The sequence below is a fragment of the Acanthochromis polyacanthus genome, chromosome 2, assembly GCF_021347895.1.
Source record: "Acanthochromis polyacanthus isolate Apoly-LR-REF ecotype Palm Island chromosome 2, KAUST_Apoly_ChrSc, whole genome shotgun sequence".
Lineage (NCBI taxonomy): Eukaryota > Metazoa > Chordata > Actinopteri > Pomacentridae > Acanthochromis > Acanthochromis polyacanthus.
The window spans coordinates 1,322,869-1,348,047 of record NC_067114.1 but is presented as its reverse complement, the minus strand read 5'-3'; the positions used below and the strand labels follow the sequence as shown (position 1 = coordinate 1,348,047).

The following is a 25,179-nucleotide window of genomic DNA, read 5'->3' as shown; positions in this document are numbered from 1 at the left end:
AGTAGATACCATTAGCCTTAGCCCCACCTTCACCTCCAGTGGTTAAATACCTGGGACTCTCCAAACTAGTTTTTAGAACTGAAGAAGCTGCTCGGATCAGAGGCGAAACGTCTTCAAGATCACAAGAATAAGTCCAGTTGCCTGAACTAAACCCTTCAGCTTAAGATGACCTGGACGACTGAGAACCTTCACAGACATTTCACGGGTGTAAAACAGTTTAGCTCCGCTTTGGTGAAGAACATCAGGGAATAGTTTTTCATGTCTTTAGCAGTAATTTTTGTTGGTAAATGAGAGACATTAGAATGTGACATGTCTGCATCTTCAGACCACTAACAGGAAGTGAATTCGGTGGCGTACGTGTGTTATGTTTGGGACTGCTGTGATTGGTGGAACTCATGGGAGGCGGGACAAAATTGCGTAAAAGTTGCAGTGATTGGACAAAACTTCAAGGTCTTGCAGAATTCATGGAGATTGGCTGAATTTACGTTAACTGGTTGTGAATCATGAATTCCTGGAGGGACTGGTATGTGGATGCATGAAAATATGTTGTACATGTTGATGTCAGGCATTTTCAAATTTAACTAATCAAAGAAATCCAGCTTTTGTGGCATTTTAACTGGGGCTGCAACTATCGATGAATCGTCTAAGCGCGTTACGTCATCAAAAGCAGAAGTGAGCGTGCTATGCAACAGAAATGAGCATCCAGGTGGAACATGGACGGACATCCCTGTTTACGATACAGCGCGGATGTCGGTCCGTGTTCAGAGCTCTGTTATTTCTGTTGACTTTTGATGCCGTAACGTGCTTAGATGATTAATCGATTAATCAATAGTTGCAGCCCTAATTCTAACTGCGTCTCCCTGCACAGAAGACATTTCTGAGTTCTCTGTACTTCTCGTCATGGTTGTGCTGCTTCCACAGAGGTGAAGGACTTTATATTGCAGGAAAAAATGAGCCCTAACCCTAAAAATGTGACAAGTAAACACTGCATAAGATTCAGAATGTTAAACGTGTGTTGAATCAGAATTTCCATCTGAAAGGACTGCTGATCTGTTGACTGCTTACACTGAGGGGATCTCATGAGGACATCAGGATGGACTGAGTTTGGAGTGGTGGGTTTAGGCTGCTCTGAGTATGACAGCTTATAGTTCACATGCCTACATGAGTCCACATGGACTTACATGCCCAGGAGTGTAGTTTTACATCTTTCTCTGTTTGATCGGCGGTGCCCACTCACGCATGCGGTGATTCACAGTGATGCCTTTGAAACGGCGCTCCATGTAGGTGTTGAACGCCCTGAAGGAAGAATCCTCCATCTGTATCATTATGCAACGCTTCACAAAAGAAACCTTTGGCAGCTGATTTGAGTTAATTGAGCATGAAGATGACGCATTCATGTCCTCAGGTTGGAAGCGAACCCTTTTTAGAATCTTCTAATGTCTTTTGTCTGCATGCTTGACTCGGTTTCAGGTATCCAGAATTGGAAACAGTGTTGATCTCTTGGTGTTCATCCCTGTGAGGTTTGGGGAGTCTTGGCAGCTCCAGTCGTTATTGCTCATCTCCGCTCAGCTGTGAAAGACGAGATGAGTCCTTTTGGCATCAGCAGCCTCTGGTTTGTGTTTGCAGACGGGATCCTGATCCTGCTGCCATGCGTTGGTGCTCTTCCTGTTGATGTTTAGGTTCTACATCTTCCAACAGCCTCCCTGCTGTTCGGTTTGTTGGCGTTCACATGCTGAACACTTCTGGAAGAAACGTGGCTGCTCCTTGGCGCTATCTTCCCCTGAGGCCTGGAGAGGCTCAGTGGGTCGGTTTGGTCCGACAGACTCTCTTTCTGAGGGGGAAATGGAGTGAATATAATCCAGCTCAGTGATACCTCCTGGTCCTGTTCTGTCTGATCACAGCTCGCCATCCACTGGACTACATTCTGACCAGCTTAGTTCATTGTTTCTTCACTTTTTAGAGATGTTTGTGGATGATACCAACATATTTATTAATGATACATCTCCCAATATTCATTTTCTGATGATAAAATTTTCATAATTTATTACATTTGTTTCAAACATTGCAGCCAAGAAATGTACTCTAGACATTTTACGAGTTCACACCTCCTTGGTAGACTAATGACACTGGTGAGCTAATATAGATGTCAGTGTGTTATGAGGTTTTTTCATTCAGGATGTACATGAAGCAGACAAAAGTCTCGGTCTTCGTATCTCTGTAAACATGACAAATGAAGCCCGAGCAAATCTGGATTTTGTGGAGTAAGAAAATCTGCTGTCTATATACTGGCTGATCATTTCTATTTGTACATATACAGTGTGTATTATATAGTTATTTTGGTGGTGTCTTTGTTTATTAACTTTCCAGCTGTGCATTTCAGAGACTAGTTTGTGTTTTACCAGCATGGTCTGCTCAGTGGTGATACATACTCTGCTACATGCGCTGCAGGAAACTGCTCAGCTGGACAAACGATGTGAAGACTCGGTTTCTAAATTAGCCCAAGCATCATTTTCTGTATTTAGCTCTGTTAGAGAAAGTTTTTAGATTGGGTTTAGATATGTCAGACTACATGTAAACCGATACCAATGATAAATACAGGAAGTCCTCAGTTTAACGTACGGCGTTTCATCGTTACGTCTGAACTGGTTACATGGAACTAGTTGATGAGTGGAGCAGATGAATACGTCGTCACGTGGCGCTATCAGATGGCTTTTTTTCCATTCTCCGGTTGTACTCCACCTTGGATTGTGCTACATTCATTAACTTTTTGCCCAAACACAAAAATAGGCAACTCCAGAAAACCCTTCATAGTCTTCGTAGACGGAGTCATTTACAGACGTTCTCCAGTTTCTAGAGACCAGTTGTGAGTCTCTTTTTCCCTTTAATGTTCGTGTCAGACTCACATGTGCCCCGTTGCCTCTTACATACATGTGTCATGCAGTTGTTTCAGTTGGCATTTCAGTGTGATCCTTTTTATAGCAGCCGCTCTGGGTGCCGATACGTTTGAATCTCAGTTCAGATCCGCTGAGGTTCTCTGAGGCCTCCCTACTCCTCACTCTGCTGTAAAAACCACCCAGACTGCTTTAATTAATTTCTGTGTTGTGTTTTAGAAGGTCAACATCTCTGGGTTTGATTTCCAGGCAACCTAAAAACTTTAAAACAACAGCTGTTGTTGATGTGCCTTTCGTTTGCTGGCCTGTTTTATTGCGGGGCGGTGTACTTTTCCTACTCTGGCGGCCAAATTGGACCGTGCAGCGTCATATCGATGTTTCCACAGCGAGAATGGAGTCTGAGAGGAAAAACATTTTCCACTGTGTCAAACAATAATACATGAACGTGAGGTCAAACCGAGAGCAAAGACTCCAAACTTCAGCCCGGTAGTCGACGTATAACGGACCAAATCTTCACCTTCAGCAGCTTAATCTGACCGTAATACAGAGCATTTAGTGAAGGTCAGAAAGTTCAGACAGAACTGGGCTCGTTGAGGAAAGGAAGTGCAGGAAACTGTGAATGGGTTTTTCTGTCAGTGGAAAGTTACTGCGTTTAATAGTGCGGTGGTTTTGTTAGGCACTGAGGCGTTTCATTGAAGCCGTTTCCTTGAAGAATCCTCCTGATAACAGAACCAACAAAGCATTACTCACACTTATTTACTTTTATGGCTTTGACTAACTCTGAGCTGCTCTCTGGTCCACTCTGATACCATCAGGCAGCACTTATCTGCATTTAAATTCCTTTCTTTGTTAATAAAACCAGAAAATTCACATGAATTACTAAACACAATACTCTTATCTGTGATATTTGGGCCACCATGGACAGGAGGAACTGAGAAATCATTGACGTGTATAAAAAGTATTCACGCGTCTTTCAATTTGAATCTTTTATTGCTTTTCAACACTGGATCATGGTCTGTTTCAATGTTTCCCCTGGGTTGAAATGGCTGTGAGGTGGTGGGGTCACTTTCAGCTGAAAGTTGTTGACGGGGGGAGAGGAAGGAATTATATATACTATCGGGCCGTCTCGACCGTCTCCGCTGCAGCCGCGGACGGTCTCGTTGGTCCGGCGGGTTTTGCACTGCACTTTTTTTTTTTTTTTTTTTTTTTTTTTTTTGCGCGGACCAGTGAGGCGGCAATGTTGGCAGAATTTTAATGAGGCGATGGCCTATACCAGCGAGGCGGCCCGCCTCGTCGGTTATATGGGAGGGGAAACACTGTGTTTAATTTGGCTTTTTACAGCTAAAATTTACAACAAAAGACTCTCTCATGTCAAAGTGAAAACATATTTCAATAAAATAATTCATTTAATTACAGATATGAAATGTAAAATAAGTTTAAGTCAGTATTTAGTACTTTTCTTGCACAGTCACTCAGTGTTTTAAGGACAACCTGCTCTAGGTTTGTTATTTATGCATGTACAATAATCTCCTGTTTCTTAATGATGGATTTAACTCTGAGAAACTTTGTAGGAAACTGTTTTCACTTTGGCATGAAAGAGTCTTTTCCCCCATAAATTCTTGTCAAAAAACAAATAAAGTTGCCTGTGATTCATGCTTTAATAGCAATAAAAAGGAGGGTGAACACTTTTTATGTTAACCGTGTAATCTAGAGCAGAAGTGTCAAATTCATCTTAGTTCAGGACGGGACCAGTAAAACTACAGCGTAGTAACCTATACATAACCACAACTCAACGTGTTTCCTTTGTTTTAGTGCAAAAATGTGCATTCTCACAAGAACCTGAAATTTATTAAGAAAAATAAATCCAGTTTCAGCAACATTCATCCTCAGTTTATCATTTCCACATTACAACTTCCAGATCACAGAGTGTCTACAAAGGAACACAACATTTAGTCACCTGGAACTGAACCACAGAGGATTTACTGGAGGATCAATATGACAAAAGTCAGACAAAAAAACAACAAAATACAAGACAAAATATTTCAAAAATGGGACACAGAACAACAAAAAATGAAACAAATGACAGGAAACAAAACAAAAAACGAAAAAAAGAGACAAAAGTTGCAAAGCTACAAAAAACGGACAGACGACACAAGCAAGACAAAAGAGGAAACTTGAAACGACAAAAACATGAATTGAGCGACAAGTGAGACAAAAAAACAACAAAAACAAGACAAAATATTACAAAAATGAGATGCAAAAGAACAAAGAACAATCTAGTGTTTTACTTTCTGATCCAAACAACTTGTCATGGTCTAGAAATGATTTTAAATTTATAGTTTTACTAATTTACAATCTACAGTTAATGTCTTCTCTGTAATTTTTACACTTTGAGGGCCGGATTGGACCCTCTGGAGGACCACTTTTGGACCACGGGCCTCATGTTGGACACCTCTGAGTTAGAGTGAAGACTGGTTAAATGGGAAGCAGCAGAAATGTTGAACTGAGACTCTGAGACCAGCGACAGGTTTAGAAGTTTCAGGATCAGCTGACCGTCTGGAATCGTGGAAACAGGAAAAAGTTGAAGCTCCAGCTGATGAATCCTCCTGGAGGCCAACAGCTGAAAGTGTTTTCATCTCCGGATTAGATTATTCCAACATTAGTGGTAAAAACAAGGTGTTGTGTTCCCTCTGGAGGTCTGCGGTCGTCTAAATCCTCACATGACCGGTGGAGCTCCATCTTTTAATGTGTGTTTTCTTGCTCTGCGTAATATAAAAACTGGCTGTGAGACTCTTCCCCCCCACCGCTGGTGTGAAGTGAACGTAAACAAGGCTGAAATAGAAGACGTAACCCGTTTGGAAGTGGCGCCACTGTCAGCTGTGGCTTCATTGTTTCCCTCAAAGTTGGTTGAATGCAAAAAATCTGAATGCCACTTTTTTCCATAGCTCCTTTGTGGTGGTTTGTGTATCAGATTTAGACTTTGTAAATCACACTACTGGTGTTTTTTTTTTTTTTGAGGAGGTGGAGAACAAACTTTTAGAAGCACGTTAGAGGCTCATATTTGCAGGAGGTGAAGTAGAAATGTCTAAACCAGTGGTTTTAGTTCCACTTTCAGCCCAATTCGATCTCAAGTGGACCTAAAAAGAAAATCACAGCAAAATAACCTATGAATAATGACAACTCCAAATTTTTCCCTTTGTTTTAGTACAAAAACATTTTTGTCAGAAAAAAAACAAAAAGAAGACAAAATATTACAAAAACGAGACGCAAAACGACAAATGAACAATCTAGTATTTTACTTTCTGATCCAAACAACTTGAAATGATTTTAAATAAACAAAACAGAAAAAGAAACAAAATTTGACAAAAAAAGTTGCAAAGTGACAAAAAACAGACAGACGACACAAGCAAGACAAGAGGAAACTTGAAAAGACAAAAGCATGAAATGAGCAACAAGTGAGACAAAAAACAACAAAAACAAGACAAAATATTACAAAAATGAGATGCAAAATGACAGAAGAACAATCTAGTATTTTAGTTTCTGATCCAAACAACTAGAAATGATTTTAAATGTATAGTGTTACTGATTTACAATCTGCAGTTAATGTCTTCTCTGTAATTTTTCCACTTTGATTGGACCCTCTGGAGGACCACTTTTGGACCACGGGCCTCATGTTGGACACCCCTGGTCTAAACAATGGTGTGATGGTGTTGTTCTGCTGAAGCCTCCATGTGCTGAACTTCCGGTTTCACCCAGAGCTGCTGTGGTTGTGCAGGGAGTGGACACAGGAAGACAACAGAGGAGTGGTGCTGTTTACTCTGCAGCCCCCAGCAGCAGTTCTTTAGCAGAAAAACTCCACAGCAGAGCTCAGTTTGATGGTTTCAGGGAATAACTGACATCTATTCACCCTCTGACTCATGAGGGAACCATCCAGCAGAGTGGAGCTGAGGTTTACTAGAAATGTAAAAGACCAGTTTGACCTGTGTGGAGGTGAACCGGGTTCCTGCTTCTTCAGCCTCTCTCTGCTTTTATGAGGGTCCATTAAAATAAATCCAGCCGTCATTTACAAGCTTTTGGCTTAACCTTGCACTTTGGAACTGTAGGTTTGTGTTTGAACCTGAAGTCGCTGTGAGGCTTTAGCTCCTCGGATTTAACAGTGTTTGCTCTGATGTTGAGTTTTTGTGAAGGTTTCTAAATGCAGAGTCAGTGAGTTTATGTTAACCCTTCTGTTGTCTTCAATTACAGCCATCAAAAAATATTGTTTCCTTATCTGAAAAAATCCAAACATTCAGCAAAGAAAATCCCACAAATTTCTGAAAATTTGCAAAAAAAAATTCAGGAGAAAACTCCAATAATTCCTTAAAAGTTTCTCTGAAAAAAATTATTTAAAAAAATCCCCCAAATTTGGCAAGAAAATTCTTCAAAAAATGAGTAAAAATCTTCCCAAAAAATCCTAAAAACATCTAAAGTGATTCCATATATATCAGTAAAATTTCTAATATTTTCTTTAAGGACATTCACATAAAAATCATAAACAAATTTTGGCAAGAAAATTCTTGTAAATATTTTCAAAAAATGAGTAAAAATCTTCTAAAAAAAATCCTAAAAATATCTAAAGTGACTAAAACTTCCAATATTTTCTTTAAGAACATTAAAAAAAATCAACCAAAATCCAGTGAAATTTGCTGGGTTTTGGTTGATTTTTTTTTTTGTGTGTGTGAATGTTCTTAAGAAACGTTTTTAACATTTCTTTTTTTCCACCAAAAAGTGTCCTGAAAATGTTGAAAATATGGACATCAGAAGTTTTACTGTGGAAACATTTTTTCTCCACATTTTCAGACTTTTAAACAGTACAGTTTGACCTGCAGGATGACATGAGGGTTAAAAACAGAAGGGAATGAGTTATCTGTAGATATCAGAGCCCTACAGAGCAGCCTGCAGTGTTTTTATTCTCTTTTTTGCTGTGTTGTCCTTGGGACTCCTGCTGCACTCTGGATTAATTTCCTTCCTCTGGTTTCTCCCCTTCAGTCAACAACAATAATAGGACCTGCTCAGCACGGCCAGGCTCTTAATTTAGTAAACACACATGCCACTTCCTCCAGTGTCATATTTTCGTGTCACCTGTTGGTCCTCGGCTGCAGGAATGTGGAGGGAGTTGGTGTTTCATTCAGACCGGCCGTCCACAGCGATCCTCTGCTGTGAGCTCAGACGGGCCTAAGAAGCCTTCAGTCATGTTTAATTACGGCGTGGACGGTGACTCCATCATGGACGTGTTCCAGCCCGTCTCAGGCCTCAGCGACACAGCTCAGAACCCAGAATACCTGCAGCATGTTGTAGCTTATTAATCGATTGGTTGTTGGTTCTCCAGTGTCCAGATAGTAACTGAGGTTCTTTTCTCTTCCGTATATCATGAGTAGATTCTTAAAACACGGGTAAAGAGGTTAATCACTTCAAGTATTGCATCTGTGTTGTATTTGACAGAGCATTATGAGACAATATAAGGCAGAAATTTAACTTATTGATCCAGTGTGTGCTTTATTCTTACGCCAAAAACAGAGTTATGTGGTGATCAGCGTACCTTCGTCCGTCTGTCTGTCAGCAACATTACTGCTAAACAGACAAACGGATTTGGATGAAATTTTCAGGGAAGGTCAAAAATGACACAAGGACCAAGTGATTATATTTTACCAGTGATGCGGCTAATAGTCTGGATCCACGGATTTGACTAAAAAGTGGTTCACAGTTACTTAAAATTGGTCCAAAATGGTTTGAAATTTGTCCAAAATGACTAAGAATTGGTTCAGAATTACTCAAAATTTGTCCAAAATAACAAAACCTGTCCAAATTGACTCAAAAATTACTTGAAACCTGTCCAGAATGACTTCAGAAATGGTTAAAAATGACTCAGAATTGGTGGGAAATGACTTAGTGGTACAGAAACGGTTCAGTCAGGCTAGACTTAGAACCATTAAGAACCTGCCTCTGTGTGTTTGTCTGCTCGTTTCTTCATTCTTTCACAGTAAATTGAATCTCTTTGTGTTAGGGAGAAAACCAGATATTTAAAGACGTTAACTTTGGGAAACACCGACCAACATTGTTCACCGTCTTTTTATAGAGCAAACAGCTAATCCATTTATAACGAAACTAATCAACAGGTCAGTCGACAGTTAACATATTTGTTAGTTGCAGTTTAAGTGCTGAGAGATTACCATGATGTGAAACAGGTTTGGAAGGAAATTTACATCCACCAGTTAGAAATAGAGCAGCATCGTCTGCAAAATGTGTTACTGCAGCATTATACTGTTACTGCACAAATAACTGAATATTCATCGCCTTCAAACTATTAAATTTACATGACTGACTGCAGTATTGATGTGTAAAATGCTCCGTTCAAAGAAAACAGGCAATGGAGGCAGAATTACATGGCTGACATTAAAACGTCTTATTTCTCCCTTTTCCGTCATTTTTCTGGTCACAGGCCTGCTTTAGATACTGAGTGGAGACTAGAGGCTTCTCTGTGCTGCTACGTTAGCTTCTACTGTAGCCTGGATGTGAGGCGTTTAAGGAGCGTTGGTAAATTTAGCGTCTATTGATGAGCAGATGTTCAGCTAGTGGGACATTTTGGAGGTAGTTTGTTTGTACTTTCCCTCTAAGAAGATGCTTGGAATCCAAAAGAAGTAGAACCTTAGTTTAAGTCGTATTTTGATTCCGAGATGATCGGAAATGGAGCACAGCATGGAAGTGAAGCATTGAAATAGTTGTCATTTTGGTTTTATCCTTGCAGATCGACCTGAATGTTGTGACTTTCCTTCGGTCTTTAAGCTCTGGAGAAGTCACATCTGTGCTAAAATGTGCTGCTTTGAGTTTTTGTTTGTTGGCTGCCTTCAGCTGCAGAGAAATGAAACTTTTAAGAAGGTATTCAGTGAAATCTATTGAGTCTGACCTGCAGTCTGATCAGAATGAAACGTCTGCTCTGTGTTTTTTTTTTATACTAGTGCGATTAAACTCTCAGTTTTTTGCTTCAGAGGTGGAGTAAATGGTTGAACTAAATACTGAGTACCTGCAGAGAAGCCGGGCCGGCTGTTGGTGTTTCTGTCTTTGGTTTCTCCCTCTCACTTTCCCACAGCTCAGGTTTCAGGAAACTGACGTCCTCTTCTGTCTGTCTGTGTCTCCTTCATGTTCTCAGTTCAGTCTCTGCCTCCTGTTTCCTCTCTTCGTGCTGCTTTTCTCCTCGATTCTCTGAATATTTGGTCCGAGCTCCTGTTCCACCTCTTTCTGGTCTTTAGTGAACTAACACGCTTTAGTAAAATCAGTCCCTCCAGGATTTCTTGGGCTTTTTTCACGGCGGCTTTTCTAAAAAATTGTGATGTTTTAAGTGTATTTGTTGCGATGAAATTGCAGGAGACAGTTGCTAATAAGTTTTTTTTTTTTTAGCTTTTAGAACACGTTTCAACATTTTAACGGACGATATTTCTTCCTCCAACCAGAGCTGATATGAGAACGTTCTTCCTACACCACCTTTTAGTTGTAGCAGCTTCAGGAGAATCCAGCCACACTTCAATTACAGCCATCAAAAAATGTTGTTTCCTTATCTGAAAAAATCCAAAAATTCAGCAAAGAAAATCCCACAAATTTCTGAAAATTTGCAAAAAATTCTGGAGAAAATTCCAATAATTCCTTAAAAGTTTCTCTGAAAAATTTTATTTAAAAAAAATCCCCCAAATTTGGCAAGAAAATTCTTCAAAAAATGAGTAAAAATCTTCCCAAAAATCCTAAAAATATCTAAAGTAATTCCGTATATATCAGTAAAATTTCTAATATTTTCTTTAAGAACATTCACTTAAAAATCATAAAAAGATTTTGGCAAGAAAATTTTTGTAAATATTTTCAAAAAATGAGTAAAAATCTTCTAAAAAAATCCTAAAAATATCTGCCGGACTTCTCTCGTAGATTTCTTAAAGGTCTTCTGGTTTATCTTTGACTGGACAGAACTGGTTCAGTTCTACTGAATGTGTCGTATCTCAGACTTTTCCTTCATCAGTCCACAGGTTCTTCATGGTTCTAAGTCCAGCCTGATTGAGCCATTTCTTTACCACTAACAGTAATTCCCAACCAATTTTGAGTCATTTTTAAATCAATTTTAACAGATTTCAAGCCACTTTGAGGAATCATTTGCATGAATTAACTGCAAGTTTAACAAAACCCCAAAACCAGAACGTTCCAGACGCTGACGGCAGAGTTTGCGTCCCGGGTTCCTTGTTTTCCATTTACTCACATTAGTGCCAAACGTGGCCGTTGTCCAGCCAGTTAAATACAGGGGGAGCTACAGCAGGCCGCGCTGCCATATCCTCATGTTACACTCCATTTACCCACAGTCTGCAAAATCCTAACCTCTGTCCACCGTTCACTCCTTCCAGCCTCACTGCTGTGGCCCACAGGCGGTCGGTACGCTTCTCTGAAGGAAATCATGTAAAACGACACATTGTCAGATATAAAGCTGCACTTTTATGTAATCTTTAACTGCAGTCAGAGATACAGAAAATAGCTCTACCTTACTGTCCTGCTGTTCTGATGCTCTGGAGCTTCATGTTTTCATTCATCCACAGCGACAGCCACAGATTCTGTCTTTAAACCGCCCAACTAACATAAACTCAACATACCTAGATATACACGGTTATAAAACCAGTCTGGTCTCAGCAGAAAGTTGAGATGAATCTGCTGAATCTGTTTCTAGAGGTTTGGAACTGAAGGATTTCTTCTCCTGTTAAAGAGTCACAATGGCTCACAGAGCTTCTTTCATTTTCCTCTGTGCTGTAATATTTATCCTCCCTGGATATTTAGTCAGGATGGCACATCATTTCATTCAGTAAAAAGTGTTAATGAAAAGGGAATAAAGCTCTGAAGCAGCCAGTTTGCTGTCAGCTGACTTAATAGATTGTATGCAAGTTTATTTTTGTAGATGATTAACATGCAGAGGACAACAGAAGGTACAGAAAAAAGCTGCAGTGCAAAATGCACTTTATTTCACCATCTTTACTCTCTTTCTATGTTTCTATTTCTTGTTTTTCTTTTGCTTGCATCCCGTTCATCTGTATATTTTCTTTCCTTTAACGACATTTTGGTGCTTTCATTATTCTGTTGGTATCAGTTGGTGTTTGTTGTTTGGATTCATTTCTATTGAAGTTCTTTACTTCTTTACAGCCACGCCGTAAAGCACACACTGCTTCATCTCCTATTTTACTCTAAACAGGACCAGACTTTACAAAATACACATCAGACTGGGCTGAAGGAGGCTTCAAATTAGGAACTGAGACCATAAACTCATTAGTAAAGTGTTTACTGAGGCAGTAATTCAAGTGAGAAGTCGGGTCGTTTATGCAGTTTATAGTTGGATTCTGAGTTACTGTCATTTGGCAAACCTACTCATTGATTCAGTTCAACTAATAAAGAATTTTTTACAACTTTTCACTCCAAGGAGCTGCAGTCTACACATAGTTGAACTTCAATCATGATTAGTTTTCTGTCAGTTAACCGATGAACCGTGCATTACGACCAGACTGCAGCTTTCTGTCTCTGCTGCTGTTTGTTCCTACCAGCTCCAGCAGTTGTAGCTCTTTCCCTGACAAGGTCGGATCGTCCCTCTGAAGCTAAGCTGTGGCCTCCAGGCTGAAGGTGAACTATTTCTGTTGAGTCCTGCTGCACATCGATGCGTTTGGGTACCAGGAATGGTGACCTGTAATTACCAGTTTGTTGAGCGTGTTGATACCCGTGTGGTGCGTTCACTGACACATCGGCCGTTCCTTTCAGCTACAGCTCCTGCAGATGTTCTGATGTTTGTGAGCATGCATTGGAGATCACCTGCAGAACAAGCTGCTTTCAAACAAGACTTTCAGGCAGCTTTAATAACTTCTCTGCAATAAATGCAATGAGGAAATCCATATTTCCTTTTTGAAATTGAGCATTTAAGCCAACAGCATTGAGGAACAGGAAAAACAGGCCTTTACTTTTATTTATAATCTCTGTTCACATTCTCAGCATCCTTCAGCATTGTAGAACACAGAAGTCGTTTCTCTCACTGGAATGCTTTTTAAAACTCGTTTTGATGTGAATCTCCACCAGGCTCAGACTGAAATCCTCACAGAACATGAAAACTGACCAGTTTGATCTCTATTCACATTAATTTATTAGAGAGCATTTAACTCTGTAGAACCCACTGCTGCAGAAATACATCAGTTTTTTATCTTTATTATTTATTTATATTTATATTTATATATGTAATTTTGCACATTTTTCCTATATTTGGGTTATACATTATTATTATGAAATTATATCTATCTGTCTGTCTAATTTTGCTAATTTTCTACTATTTTTCTGTAATTAGATTATAGAAATAGATTTTTTGCTATTCTTTTTCTATATTTGGCTCTTACAGGGTTAAATGAAACTTAGATTTTTTTCTTTGAACATCTTTTTTCCCCCTCGCAGCCACAAAACAACAGGAAACTTTAAACACAATGTTGTCAAAATTCCTGCCAAAAAATCTGAAACTCCAAATTTATCCGGTTTAGTGTGTAGTTTGAGCAGAAAAGCTTCTAAAAGGTTCACATTTTAACTCACTGCTGCACCGAAAGTCAGTCAGGTTCAGGTTAAGAACAGGTTTGTCTGAACTTTCCAGGGTTCAGACGGTTTACCAGATCAGACTTTTTCTTTTTTGCAAAGCCAGTGCTCTTAAGTCTTCAGTTCTATATAAACTTTGTGAGTTTTAGCTTCTGTCTGAACCACATAGACACTGTTTTTTTCCCTTATCTATAGTTTTGACTCTGAGCAGCTTGAACCTTTTATGGATCGATTATTCATCTCCAATTTGTTGCTCAAACTAAAAGTTGATCCTGAACCCCTGTGCTGTTTTTCAGTAACAGTTCTGATAAAGTTTATTCAAACCAGCAGACCAAGTTTGTAACAGAAGACGACAATTTTAACCACAAAAAAAGAAAAAATCACTACTCATTCAACCTGTTTATTTCAGCTGGGAATACTTTAAGATATGGAGGTTTAAATTATACAGAAGTATAAATAGAATGTATAATAGATCATTTGACAGCAGCAATGAGAGAAATCGGACTGTTCAGCTGCCAAAAACATTTAAATAACCAACTTATCAATCAACAATCAATGGACCCATATTTGATCAGACTCCTCATCAACAACCAGTTCTGACCATGAATCAGGCTTGATTTGTCCACTTTGTTGAGCTTTAAACCCATTCTCTCCTGGAAAAGCTGAAGGCATCATTTCTTCAGCGTTATTTTTCTCTTCCAGTATCTCTCGGCCGTCCTCTTTTCCTTACAGTTGCTTTTATGGCTGCTTCTACTGTTTGTGTTTTATGTGCAATTTCCTCTGGCGGTAGCCGTGAGGGGGCAGGGCCTGTGTTCTGAACGCTGTCTGTCCCTATTAAAAGCAGAGATATTAGTTTGTGGTATGTCTGCCTGGCTGGCTGTTATCTGCTCCTATCTGTGCTGTAAGGCGACGCTACACCTGTAATTAGCAGCTTCTGTGATGCAGGTAGACGCTAATAAACCCAGAGCTGTCTCATGTCAGCATGTCTAACTGTTACACAGCATTAAAATATGCTTTCCACATAAAACAGGCATTCGAAGAACTACAGACTCACTCTGCAATGAAAACTGAAGCTGTAAATTCCAGAACTAATGATTATTGTCGTGTCAAAACTGATGTGCAAATTATTTTCACACTTCATCTTTTACTGTCCAGATTTAACATCCACAGTTTTTACCATAACCTATAACATCTCCAGTTCATACCGCTGCATTAAAGTGTTGTCTGGGTAATAAAACCAGCATAAAGCCTGATTTTGAACCTTCACAGGAAGGACTGGGGCTGTAATTTGTGAGTTTTACATCTAAATGAAGCTGCGTAAAGGAAGAAGAAGATGCTTCACCCTGGTGTCGTCCTGATATCATCAAAATTGACCCGTTTTAGTCTGAACAGGTGCACAGCACAGCAGCCTGAGCTGCCATTGGCAGGGCGGCTCAAATGTAATTTCGTTGTATACGAAAGTGTGCAATGACAATAAAGTTGAAAAGTTGAAAATGTGCACAACAGCTAAATGTGGCTTCGTGAAGCTGTCAGATTCACAAATGAAGCCTCAGAAAACTTGCAGACGAAACGCGAGAGTTCACGTTGTGCTGCCGGCTCACACACCTCACTGTCACTGAAGCTGCAATAAAGAACCTGAAAACACGAGCTTAGCGTTGATGACAGCGACGCACGCACGCACACTTCTTAGAAAGATGACTTCACGTCGTAGAAAGCTGACCAAACTTGATCTTTGAGCAACAATAGCAGCCATTGAGGAGTGTGACTCATGTGGTTGGACTTCTCCTTGGTTTCCTGTCTGAGGGAACCTCCAGCTGAGCTTCTGCCGGACAGCGTTCAGATTACACCAAGAGTGGAATTCTCCTCGAATATCAATATCTGAGAGAGATCTGCGTGTTTGGAAGCATCCAGGGACCCTCAGATCTTCAGTAAATCAAACTTTTGGATGTTTAAAATCAGCAAACTTGGAGTTGATGTTGGTTAAATGACAGAACTCCTCCCAGATATGAGGAGTAAACACTCCACTAGAGGCTGTGATGTGAAGTCCTTCAGATTTCAGAAGCCAAGGCTATAAAACCAGCTGTTGTTTCTGTTTCCTCCTCATGCTGCACGTTGTATTAAAGCAGGAGAGTCAAATTCATTTTAGTTCAGGTTCTACTTTCAGCCCAGTTTTATCTCCAGTGGACCAGTTTTTACTTTATGATCGAAACGACAAAAGTCAGATTTAAAAAAGACTAAAAAAAAACAACCAAAACAAGACAAAGTATTACAAAAATTAGACAAAATGTAGCAAAAAAATGACATAAACGGCACAAATCAAACCAAAAGAACCAAAAAGTTACAAAGCGACAGAAAAATGGACAAACGACAAAAACGAGACAAAATACCCACAAAACAACAAAAACATGAGACAAAAGTCAAAAAGACAAAAAAAACAACAAAAATTCTACAAAAGTTGCAGTGACAAAAAGCAAGCCAAAAAAACAGAAAACGACAAGTAAAGCAAAATGAGCAAAATAACACAAAAACCACAAAGAAACAAAATGACAAAAACATGAGATGAAAGTCAGACAAAACAACAAAAACAAGACAAAATATTACAAAAATGAGACAAAATGACAGAAGAACAATAAACAATCTAATATTTACTGTCTGATTCAAACAACTTGTCATTGTTTAGAAATGATTTTAAATTTATACTTTTACTAATTTACAATCTGCAGTTAATGTCTTCTCTGTAATTTTAACACTCTGAGGACCGGATTGGACCCTCTGGAGGACCACTTTTGGACCACGGGCCTCATGTTGGACACCTCTGTATTAAAACCACTCATCCAAGTGAAAATAAATTCCAATGCTGCTCCCAGCTCTGGTAAACTCTGATAACCTCTGACCCGAGTTTAACTTCACTAAAACTCAAAGTGAGACCTCGACGTTGTTTCATTCCAGCTGTACGGCTTTTCACATCTGGGTTCAGATCAGATCTGCTCTGCTGCTCTTCAGTGATTTCAGCTCTGATTATTTGGCCGTCATTCTTGATCCTGCCTGTTCAGGTGACTCAGCCAGATGTGTTTCTGGTTCTGAGAGGCTTCATCCAGCTGTGCTCCAGCTGCTCGATCACTTCCTTCAGGGCACAGACCTCAGACTTGTCTCCATCAGACCTCTTTAAGTCAGACTGCAGAGGCTCAGGTGGACCGACGTCATGCCTCAAGCATTTCTTCTTCTTTCTTCTTTCCTTGGTTTGCTACTTTGAGTTGAATCTTGGCGACCAGAGGGAGTGATGGCGTCATGAAAGTTCATCTGAGCTGGAATCAGAGGAGTTTTAGCTGGAAAAAGTGCAACAATGGTGACTTTGTTCACTCTTTGAAAGTTTCCAGTTCCACAGATGACCTTTAACAAGCAGAGTTTTTAGTTTGTTGCCATCCAGAGCACAGTGTTGTCCTGCTCCTATCCATGAGGAGGAAATGTAGAAGTAGCTCTGCTGGCGTCATACAGGGTGATGTATAAAGGAAAGTAAAGACACTCCTCTCCTGTCAGTTAATGCAGCGACGCCATCGTGGTTCCATTCATGGCTCCTCGTCTCCAAAAGTCATCACAGCGTACTTAACCCTTGTGTCAAAATTGACCAATTTTAAAGCTTGAAAATATGGAAAAAATATATTTCCACAGTGAAACTTGTGATGTCCACATTTTTAACATTTTTGGGAGACCTTTGAATATTTTTGTTTGGAAAAAAACATAAAAAAATCAACCAAAATCCAGCGAATTTCTCTGGATTTTGGTTGATTTTTATGTGAATGTTCTTAAGAAACATTTTTAGCATTTCTTTTTTCCACCAAAAATTGTTCAGACATTTCCCAAAAATGTTGAAAATGTGGACATCAGAAGTTTCACTGCAAAACTATATATATTTTTCCTTTAAAACGGGTCAATTTGACCCGCAGGACAACACCAGGTTTAAACTTATTTTTAGTTTTCTTGTAAAATTCAACTCAAAACAAGATATTAAAGATTGCTTGACTTAACAAGATATTTAAGATTAATTGTCTTAAACCAAGTCTCTCCATCTGCTGAAATGCCACTTGTTAAGTGAATTCATCTTAAATTGAGCGGGATGAGACATTTTGACTAAAAATGAGACAAATAGACTTGGTAAGATTTTGAATTTTTGAAACGGAGCGGCAGAGAGCCACGGAGCTGTGCTGCCCAGAACGGCCACAACCCTAAATCCCTCCTCCCTATCCTTTAAGCAGCGAGCCGACCATCTGTTCGAGACGCCGGGACACAAACACACAAACAAACACACACGTGGTTCAGCCGCACAAACCGAGAAACACACCAACATTCCTGGCAGTCAGTGGATCCCTGTACCTGTGTGTGAATGCTGTGTTTGTTTTTCTGTGTTTATGGGCTGGTTTGGCACACGGTTTGTTAGAGTATCTGAGGTGACACATGGCAGGCTGGATGTGGGGCAGCAGGAAGTGACCAGACGTGGTGCAGCGTCCAGTCAGTTCCCTGCTGGAGTCCTGTGTGCAGCGGCTATGTGTGTCCCTGTTCCATTTCCTGTTTTTAATAAATCTCTGCTGTTTTCAACCTGCTGCTCAGGCAGAATGATGGTTGGTGAAGAGCTTCTTCCTCTTGTGTTCTGATGCTGGAGATGCATTTAAATTACAGCTCTGAGTCATTCAGTAAATACGTATGGCTGGACTAGCACTGTCAGTTTGCCAAGTAAAATACTGAAAAATGAAGGTTTAGATGTGCTCTCCTCACCTCATCCTCATCTGTGGTGCAGAAGAAGTTACACTGCTTTACACATTTATCTTCTATTCAATGACAGGACTGACCAGCTGCCTGTGTTTCATTTACAGAAAGAGATAAAGCAGAACAGACGGTTAAAACAAGTCTTTTACGGACAGGTGATGTCCATAGAAAACATCCTGTCATTTCTACTATTATTTTCATTAGAGCTGCAATAAGTCGTTGATATATCAATCAATTCATCAACGAAATGGATCACTAATCATCTGGATTATCATTTAGTCATTTTAAGCACAAACATCAGGCATTAGCTTGTTAAATGTCAGCATTTGATCCCCTTTTTTTGCCACATGTGATAGTAAACTGAACAGAACTGAGCTGTAGGAACAAGAAAAAAATCCTTTATGAGATAAAAAATATACAATAAGTTGAATTAATAATAAAAATACTCAATATGTTCAACCTTAATGTTGATTTTAGTCTGTTTTTCAGGTAGAATGATCAATTATAACCCCAGAAAAATGCTTCTTTAGCTGTATTCTATTTCTTCAGAGACCAGATCGACTGTCGGCCTCAACATGTTTGACTCACTAAAGGAAACTCTAAACACTAAAGGAATCCTTCTTCTCTCTACCTGCATGGAAAAACTACAACTGATAGCAACAAGTTGATTCTCATTCCTCTGTGCTTTGAAAGTCTGCATGTGAAGCGTGAGATGAACGCTGCAGGTAGAACGTAAGGACAGATTACAGCACATCCAGTAGAAACTCCTGGAAGGTTCTGAACGTTTTAGACGGTTTCAGTGCAGCCTTTATGTAAAATGCATGTAGAAAAGCAGAAAGGTGCCGTTTATATTTCATTGATCAGCGTTTGCAGCATCAGATGAAGCTTCATTCACTGGAATGAATCCTCTGCATCCACCAACTGACCCGCTGAAGGTTTTTATGCGCATCGTGGATCCAAACCATGTGGAGAAACTCTTATACTGACTATTGAGAAACACTTTGGATTTATTCAGAAAGCAAGCTTGTGTTACAGATTTGCCCAAAACCTGAAGATAGCCTCATACCTGACGTATTATTTTTTAAGTATGAATATTGATTGAGTCGACCATGAGCACCATCCGGGCTCACAGGGAACATCAGTTTGTGAGTTACTATTCTTATAGAAGGTGGGGTCATGTCAAATTCTGCATCGTTTTCTTCCCACCAATCAATGTCCAAGTGCCATAACTTAACAAATAATGCTGCTACAGTCTGTTCTGATATTCCACCGACTATGAAACCTGTTTTTCTCCCGAAGAGGCAGATCTTTTTCCCTCTGACCGGCACCATTGGTGCCGGTCAGAGGCATATTTAATATATCATTGTACATATTTAATTCAATTCAATCCAGTTTTATCTATATAGTGCCAATTACAGTCAAATTGTCTCTAGATGTCTTACAGAACTCATATGCCTGAACCCTAATTTCGCTGGATTTTGATTGATTTTTTTTGTCAATGTTCTTAAGAACATATTAGAAGTTTTAATGATATATGTGGAATCACTTTAGATATTTTTACTCATTTTTGGAAGATTTTTACAAATTTTTTGAGAATATTTACAAGAATTTTCTTCCAAAATTTGAGTGATTTTTTTTTAAATAAAACTTTTAAGGGAAACTTTTAAGGAATTATCAGAATTTTCTTCCTGAAGATTTTTACAATTTTTTTGAAAATATTTACAAGTATTTTCTTACAAAATTTGGAAGATTTTTAAAAATATAACTTTTAAGAGAAACTTTTAAGGAATTATTGGAATTTTCTTCCTGAAGGTTTTGCAAATTTTCAGAAATTTGCGGATTTTTTTTCTGAATTTTTAGATTTCAAACAGTATTTTTGGTGCCTGTAAATGAGGACAACAGCAGGGTTAATTAATATGACAAATATGAGATAGTGAGGCGTGAACTTATTATTATTTTTTATCAGTTTGGTAAATTGAGTGACCCAGTAAATAGAGCCCAGCAGCAGAGCTTTTCTGAGCAGCTCGTTTAATTCAGTTCCTCTGCTGTGTATTAAACAGAGAACTTGTGAATGGTGTGATTGTGTTTGAGGACGGCAGCTGCTGGACTCGGCGCTGGCCGGAGCTTCTGCGTGCGCTCGGCGGCGTGCACGTGTGTTAATGGTAATCCTGCAGATCCAGATGACTTATCCTTCAGCCTGCATGAGTGTGCATGTCGACCTCCAGCAAAATAATTTGGCCCCGCGGCCGATTACGTAACAGCACATGAGGTCCGTGTGTCACAATCTGACAGATTTCCTAATCTGGTGGGTTGACAGACAGCTGAGCTGAAACGCTGCTCTCACATCAGATTAGTGGCCGGTACGAGTTCTGTTTGCTCCTGACAGTTTCTGGTTAAAAATATTAATGATGAAATAATTAAATTATCCGTTTGTCAATGAGCTGGAAATTAGTCTACACCTGTTTATGCAATAGAATAGAATTTTAAATCAAATAAACATGAACTTATGTGACAATAAATCAAAGGTTTTTTTTTCAAGTTTTGGATTGTTTTTCTTTGGGTTTCTCTTAGTTCTTCATTTTGTCGACCACATCATTGATTTTAATAATCAATCATGAAAATTTCTGCACCACTAATAGGTATATAGTTTATTTCATTTTAATATCCTTTAATTAAATTAAATAACGTTTTAGTTAAATAATCAGTCAATGAACAGAAAATTAATCTGCAACTGTTTTGATGGTAGAATACCAATTTAAGTCCATTTTTAGCAAATATACATTGATTTATATGATAGTAAATAAAAAAAACATTTTTGGCTGTTGGTGGACAAAACAAGCGACGTGGAAACATTTTTTTTGCAAATCTTAACCATTTTTCTCTGCTTTGACATTTTCTAGACCACATCTTTAATTTATAAAACAGATTCATTGTTAACCACAAACAGGTTCATAGTTTATAGGGTTAAATGCAATTAAATAGCAATTAAACAATCAATTAGACAATGAGCAGAAGTTTAATCTGCAACTGGTTTGATGACAGAATCCTCATTTAGGAAAGTTTTCAAGCAAAAATGCTTTAACTTCTGTGATAGTAAATGAAAGCAGTTTATTTGTTTTTGGTTGTTTTTGGACACAACAAGCTGTGTGGAAACGTTATTTATGGTTTTAATCATTTGTTACTTTCTAGCATTTTATTGACCAAAAAATGATTTTGAAAAAGCAACATGTAGTTTACTTCCTGCTTTGATTTCTAAAAACGTCTTTAATGCTAGAGTTGCATGTTTCCGCTTGTACTTTATCTGAACCAAGTCATGTTTTAAGTTTTATTTTGAATGAATCCTTTTTATTTTTCTTCCTTGTTTCAGCGGTAATGTCTTGATGGTGGCCCCTCCAGCCCAGTAAAGGAGTGCCAGTGCCGGGCCGCTGCTAATGGGAACTCCTGCTCCGCCATGAGCTCTCGAGATGGCGTTGGCGGTGTCCGTGGAATGGGCACGCTGGGCCGACGGCAGCGCTTCGAGAACTCTGAGTTCACCGTGCGCATCTACCCCGGCGCCCTGGCCGAGGGCACCATCTACTGCCCCATCAGCGCCCGCAAGACCACCACGGCCGCCGAGGCCATCGAACGCGTCATCGAGCGGCTGCAGCTGGACCGCACCAGGTGCTACGTTCTGGCCGAGGTGAAGGAGTTCGGCGGCGAGGAATGGATCCTGAACCCCTGCGACTGTCCCGTGCAGAGGATGATGCTCTGGCCTCGAGTGGCGCTGGAGCACCGGCCGCTTTCCGGCGGCGAGGATTACCGCTTCCTCCTCAGGCAGAAGAACCTGGACGGCTCCATCCACTACGGCGGCAGCCTCCAGATGTGGCTGCAGGTGACGGAGGAGCGCCGGCGGATGGTGGAGCGTGGACTACTGCCTCAGCCGGAATCTCAGGGCGACCACGCCGACCTGTGCTGCCTGCCGGAGCTCAACGAGCGCTCGCTGCTGGACAACCTGCGCTCGCGTTTCCGCCAGGAGAAGATCTACACTTACGTGGGAAGCATCCTCATCGTCATTAACCCCTTCAAGTTCCTGCCCATCTACAACCCCAAGTATGTGAAGATGTATGATAATCATACGCTGGGAGATCTGGAGCCTCATATTTACGCCGTGGCGGACGTGGCCTACCACGCCATGCTGCAGAGACAGAGGAACCAGTGCATCGTGATATCTGGAGAGAGCGGCTCTGGGAAGACGCAGAGCACCAACTTCCTCATTCATCATCTGACCGCTCTCAGCCAGAAGGGCTTCGCCAGCGGAGTGGAGCAGATAATCCTGGGGGCTGGGCCAGTATTAGAGGTAAGAAAAGCCACAATCGCTCTGGTTTTAATTGGAAATGATGTCGTTATTTGTGAATGTGAGGCGAGGCTTTGAGTGAGATGGAAGTTATTAAAGCTACAACTTTAGACTCGACTCCTAGAAGACTTAAGACTTGGAAGCAAGAACACAAGTTCTGATTCTGTGAGTCTAGGAACAATAAAACAACTAGAAAAGCACTCAGAGAGCGCCATACTCTGCCAAGACTGTTCATTCCCTGACCTAGACCGAGTACAGGTGTGTGTTCTGCACGTCTACGTTATGTACGGATACCGAATCATGTGACCTAAATATGTAGCAGGAGGCAGGAATTGATGGGACTCAGAAACACCTCCACAATTTAATCAGTTGTTCCTTGGATCATTTCCGATAAGTTGATAGTGGTGGATTTGTAATAACGTCGCAATCATGTGATCGTCAGGAGACGGCTGATGTCATGTTGACTTGTTGTCATGGTTACAGTGACACCATGCCGGCCGCTATATTTCACAATGGAAAATCCGTAGCACATCCGTGGATCCAGACTATAAGCCGCATTACTGCCAAAATCTAATCACTTGGTCCTTGTGTCATTTCTGAGCTTCACTGGAAATTTCATGTAAATCCGTTTGAATAATGTTGCTAACGGACAGATGGACAGACAAACGTACACTGATTATCACATAACTCCACAATGTTCCTTTTACGGAGTTAAAATATGAATTTTAGAGGAGAGAAAACTCAAGGTTCTGTAAAGAAACAACAAGATTGTTCAACTGGACTTCTCTTGAAGGTTCTTGAAGTTGAATGAAATTTTCAAGGAAGGTCAGAAACGACACAAGGACCAGAAGAACGTCTTCATCCAAATCTGTTGGTCTGTTTTTGAGTAATGTTGCTGACAGACGGACGGACAAACGTACGCTTATCGTCACATAACCCCTCCGTTCCTTGGTGGAGTAAAAAAGGAACAACACCATGACTGGAAGGTCTTTTAGAACTCACATGTTCAGAGTTAGACTCGTCCTTTAGGACTCGATCTGGATTAATGAAATCTGGAGCACATGGTTGTTATTGATTTGATCAAAAGACGAGCTTTATTTTGAAATGCTAGCTGCTGTACCTTATTAAAGTGCTCCGATTGGATGAAAAACATCTGCTCCGGACCTCATCGCTCCAGTTGGCTTTGAGCTTTGAATGCACAGCGATCAACTTGCTCTGTTGCTTCTGATGGCGCCTGGTTTGCAGCTGCAGTTGTCCTGGTTGCACTCAGATATTTAATGTGGATCTGTTCATTCTGCCGTCCTAGTTTCTGTACTCGCCTGTATACTTGTTTTGATTCCTGCTACTCCACTGTACATGACTTTGTGACTTTCTGTGTGGCTCCAAACATCAGTTACACAACACCGCTTAGCCTCGACTGTCTCTGGTCAGCCTCGAGTTCTATCAGCGGTTCATAGCACTTCTAGTCCAGCTGTGTGGGGATTATCTGGTGCACAGAGGAGCTCTATCTGCCAGCAGCCAGCAGCCTATCAGTGGCACAGTGGTAGATTTCTGTGATTTTTTTTTTTCTTCTTTTTTCCTCCACAGTGGAAAGACTGTGTGAAGGTAGACGTTGTAGAGGCCCGGTGGAGGATTGTGAGGGTTGTTTTCATATTCCTCTCGTATTCCTTTTCCTTCTTCAGGGAGCTGTCGCTTTAATACACACCAGTCAGAAGTGTTTGACGAGCTCACAGCCGCACATTGTTTTCTCATTTGTCAACATCAAGTGAATTCCTGAAACTTGCGCAACAGCCTTCATGCACAATGCTGCGTACAGTCGTAGAGGCAGACACAGGTCGGATATGATCAGAGAGCTGCTGCTGCATTTTAATAACACTGTCACTTCACCTGACCACAGAAAGACACACAAGTCCTCTGGTTTTTACAGCAACAAGCCAGCAGGAAGGAACTCAAGACTGTACGAATGTGTTAAACCAGAGGTGTCCAACATGAGGCCCGTGGTCCAAAAGTGGTCCTCCAGAGGGTCCAATCCGGCCCTCAAAGTGTAAAAATTACAGAGAAGACATTAACTGCAGATTGTAAATTAGTAAAAGTATAAATTTTAAATCATTTCTAGACCATGACATGTTGTTTGGATCAGAAAGTAAAATACGAGATTGTTCTTTGTTCTTTTGTCGTTTTGTGTCTCATTTTTGTAATATTTTGTCTGTTTTTGTTGTTTTTTGTCTGACTTTGTCGTTTGTCTATTATTTTAGTCGTTTTGTGTTTCCTCTTTGTCTTGCTTGTGAGTTATTTGTCTACTTTTTGTCATTTTGTTTCTCATTGCTGTCATTTTTTTGTCTCATTTGTCCATTTTTTTTTGTAGTTTTCTGAATTTTTTTTGTCAAACTTTGTCTTTTTTTTGCTGTTTTGTGTATCTTATCTAATTTTTTTTGTTTTTCATTTTCTGTCTCGTGTTTGTAATATTTTTTTTTACTTTGTCTGACTGTGATCATTTTGAAAGTAAAACCCTCCATGGTTCAGCTCCAGGTGACTAAATGTTGTGTTCCTTTGTAGACACTCTGTGATCTGGAAGTT

At 40.0% G+C, this 25,179-nt stretch overlaps 1 protein-coding gene across 9 annotated transcripts in view; it reads left to right on the top strand.

The window, feature by feature from the left end:
• myo9aa (myosin IXAa) overlaps positions 1 to 25,179 on the top strand; it is a 150,001-nt gene that overhangs the window by 11,577 nt on the left and 113,245 nt on the right. For all 9 annotated transcript variants that reach the window (XM_051936565.1, XM_051936589.1, XM_051936553.1 and 6 more), the window contains exon 2: positions 21,637 to 22,605. In XM_051936565.1, the coding sequence (XP_051792525.1) occupies positions 21,721 to 22,605 (885 nt within the window). In that variant the 5' untranslated portion in view covers positions 21,637 to 21,720. The remainder of the gene's footprint in view (positions 1 to 21,636; positions 22,606 to 25,179) is intronic.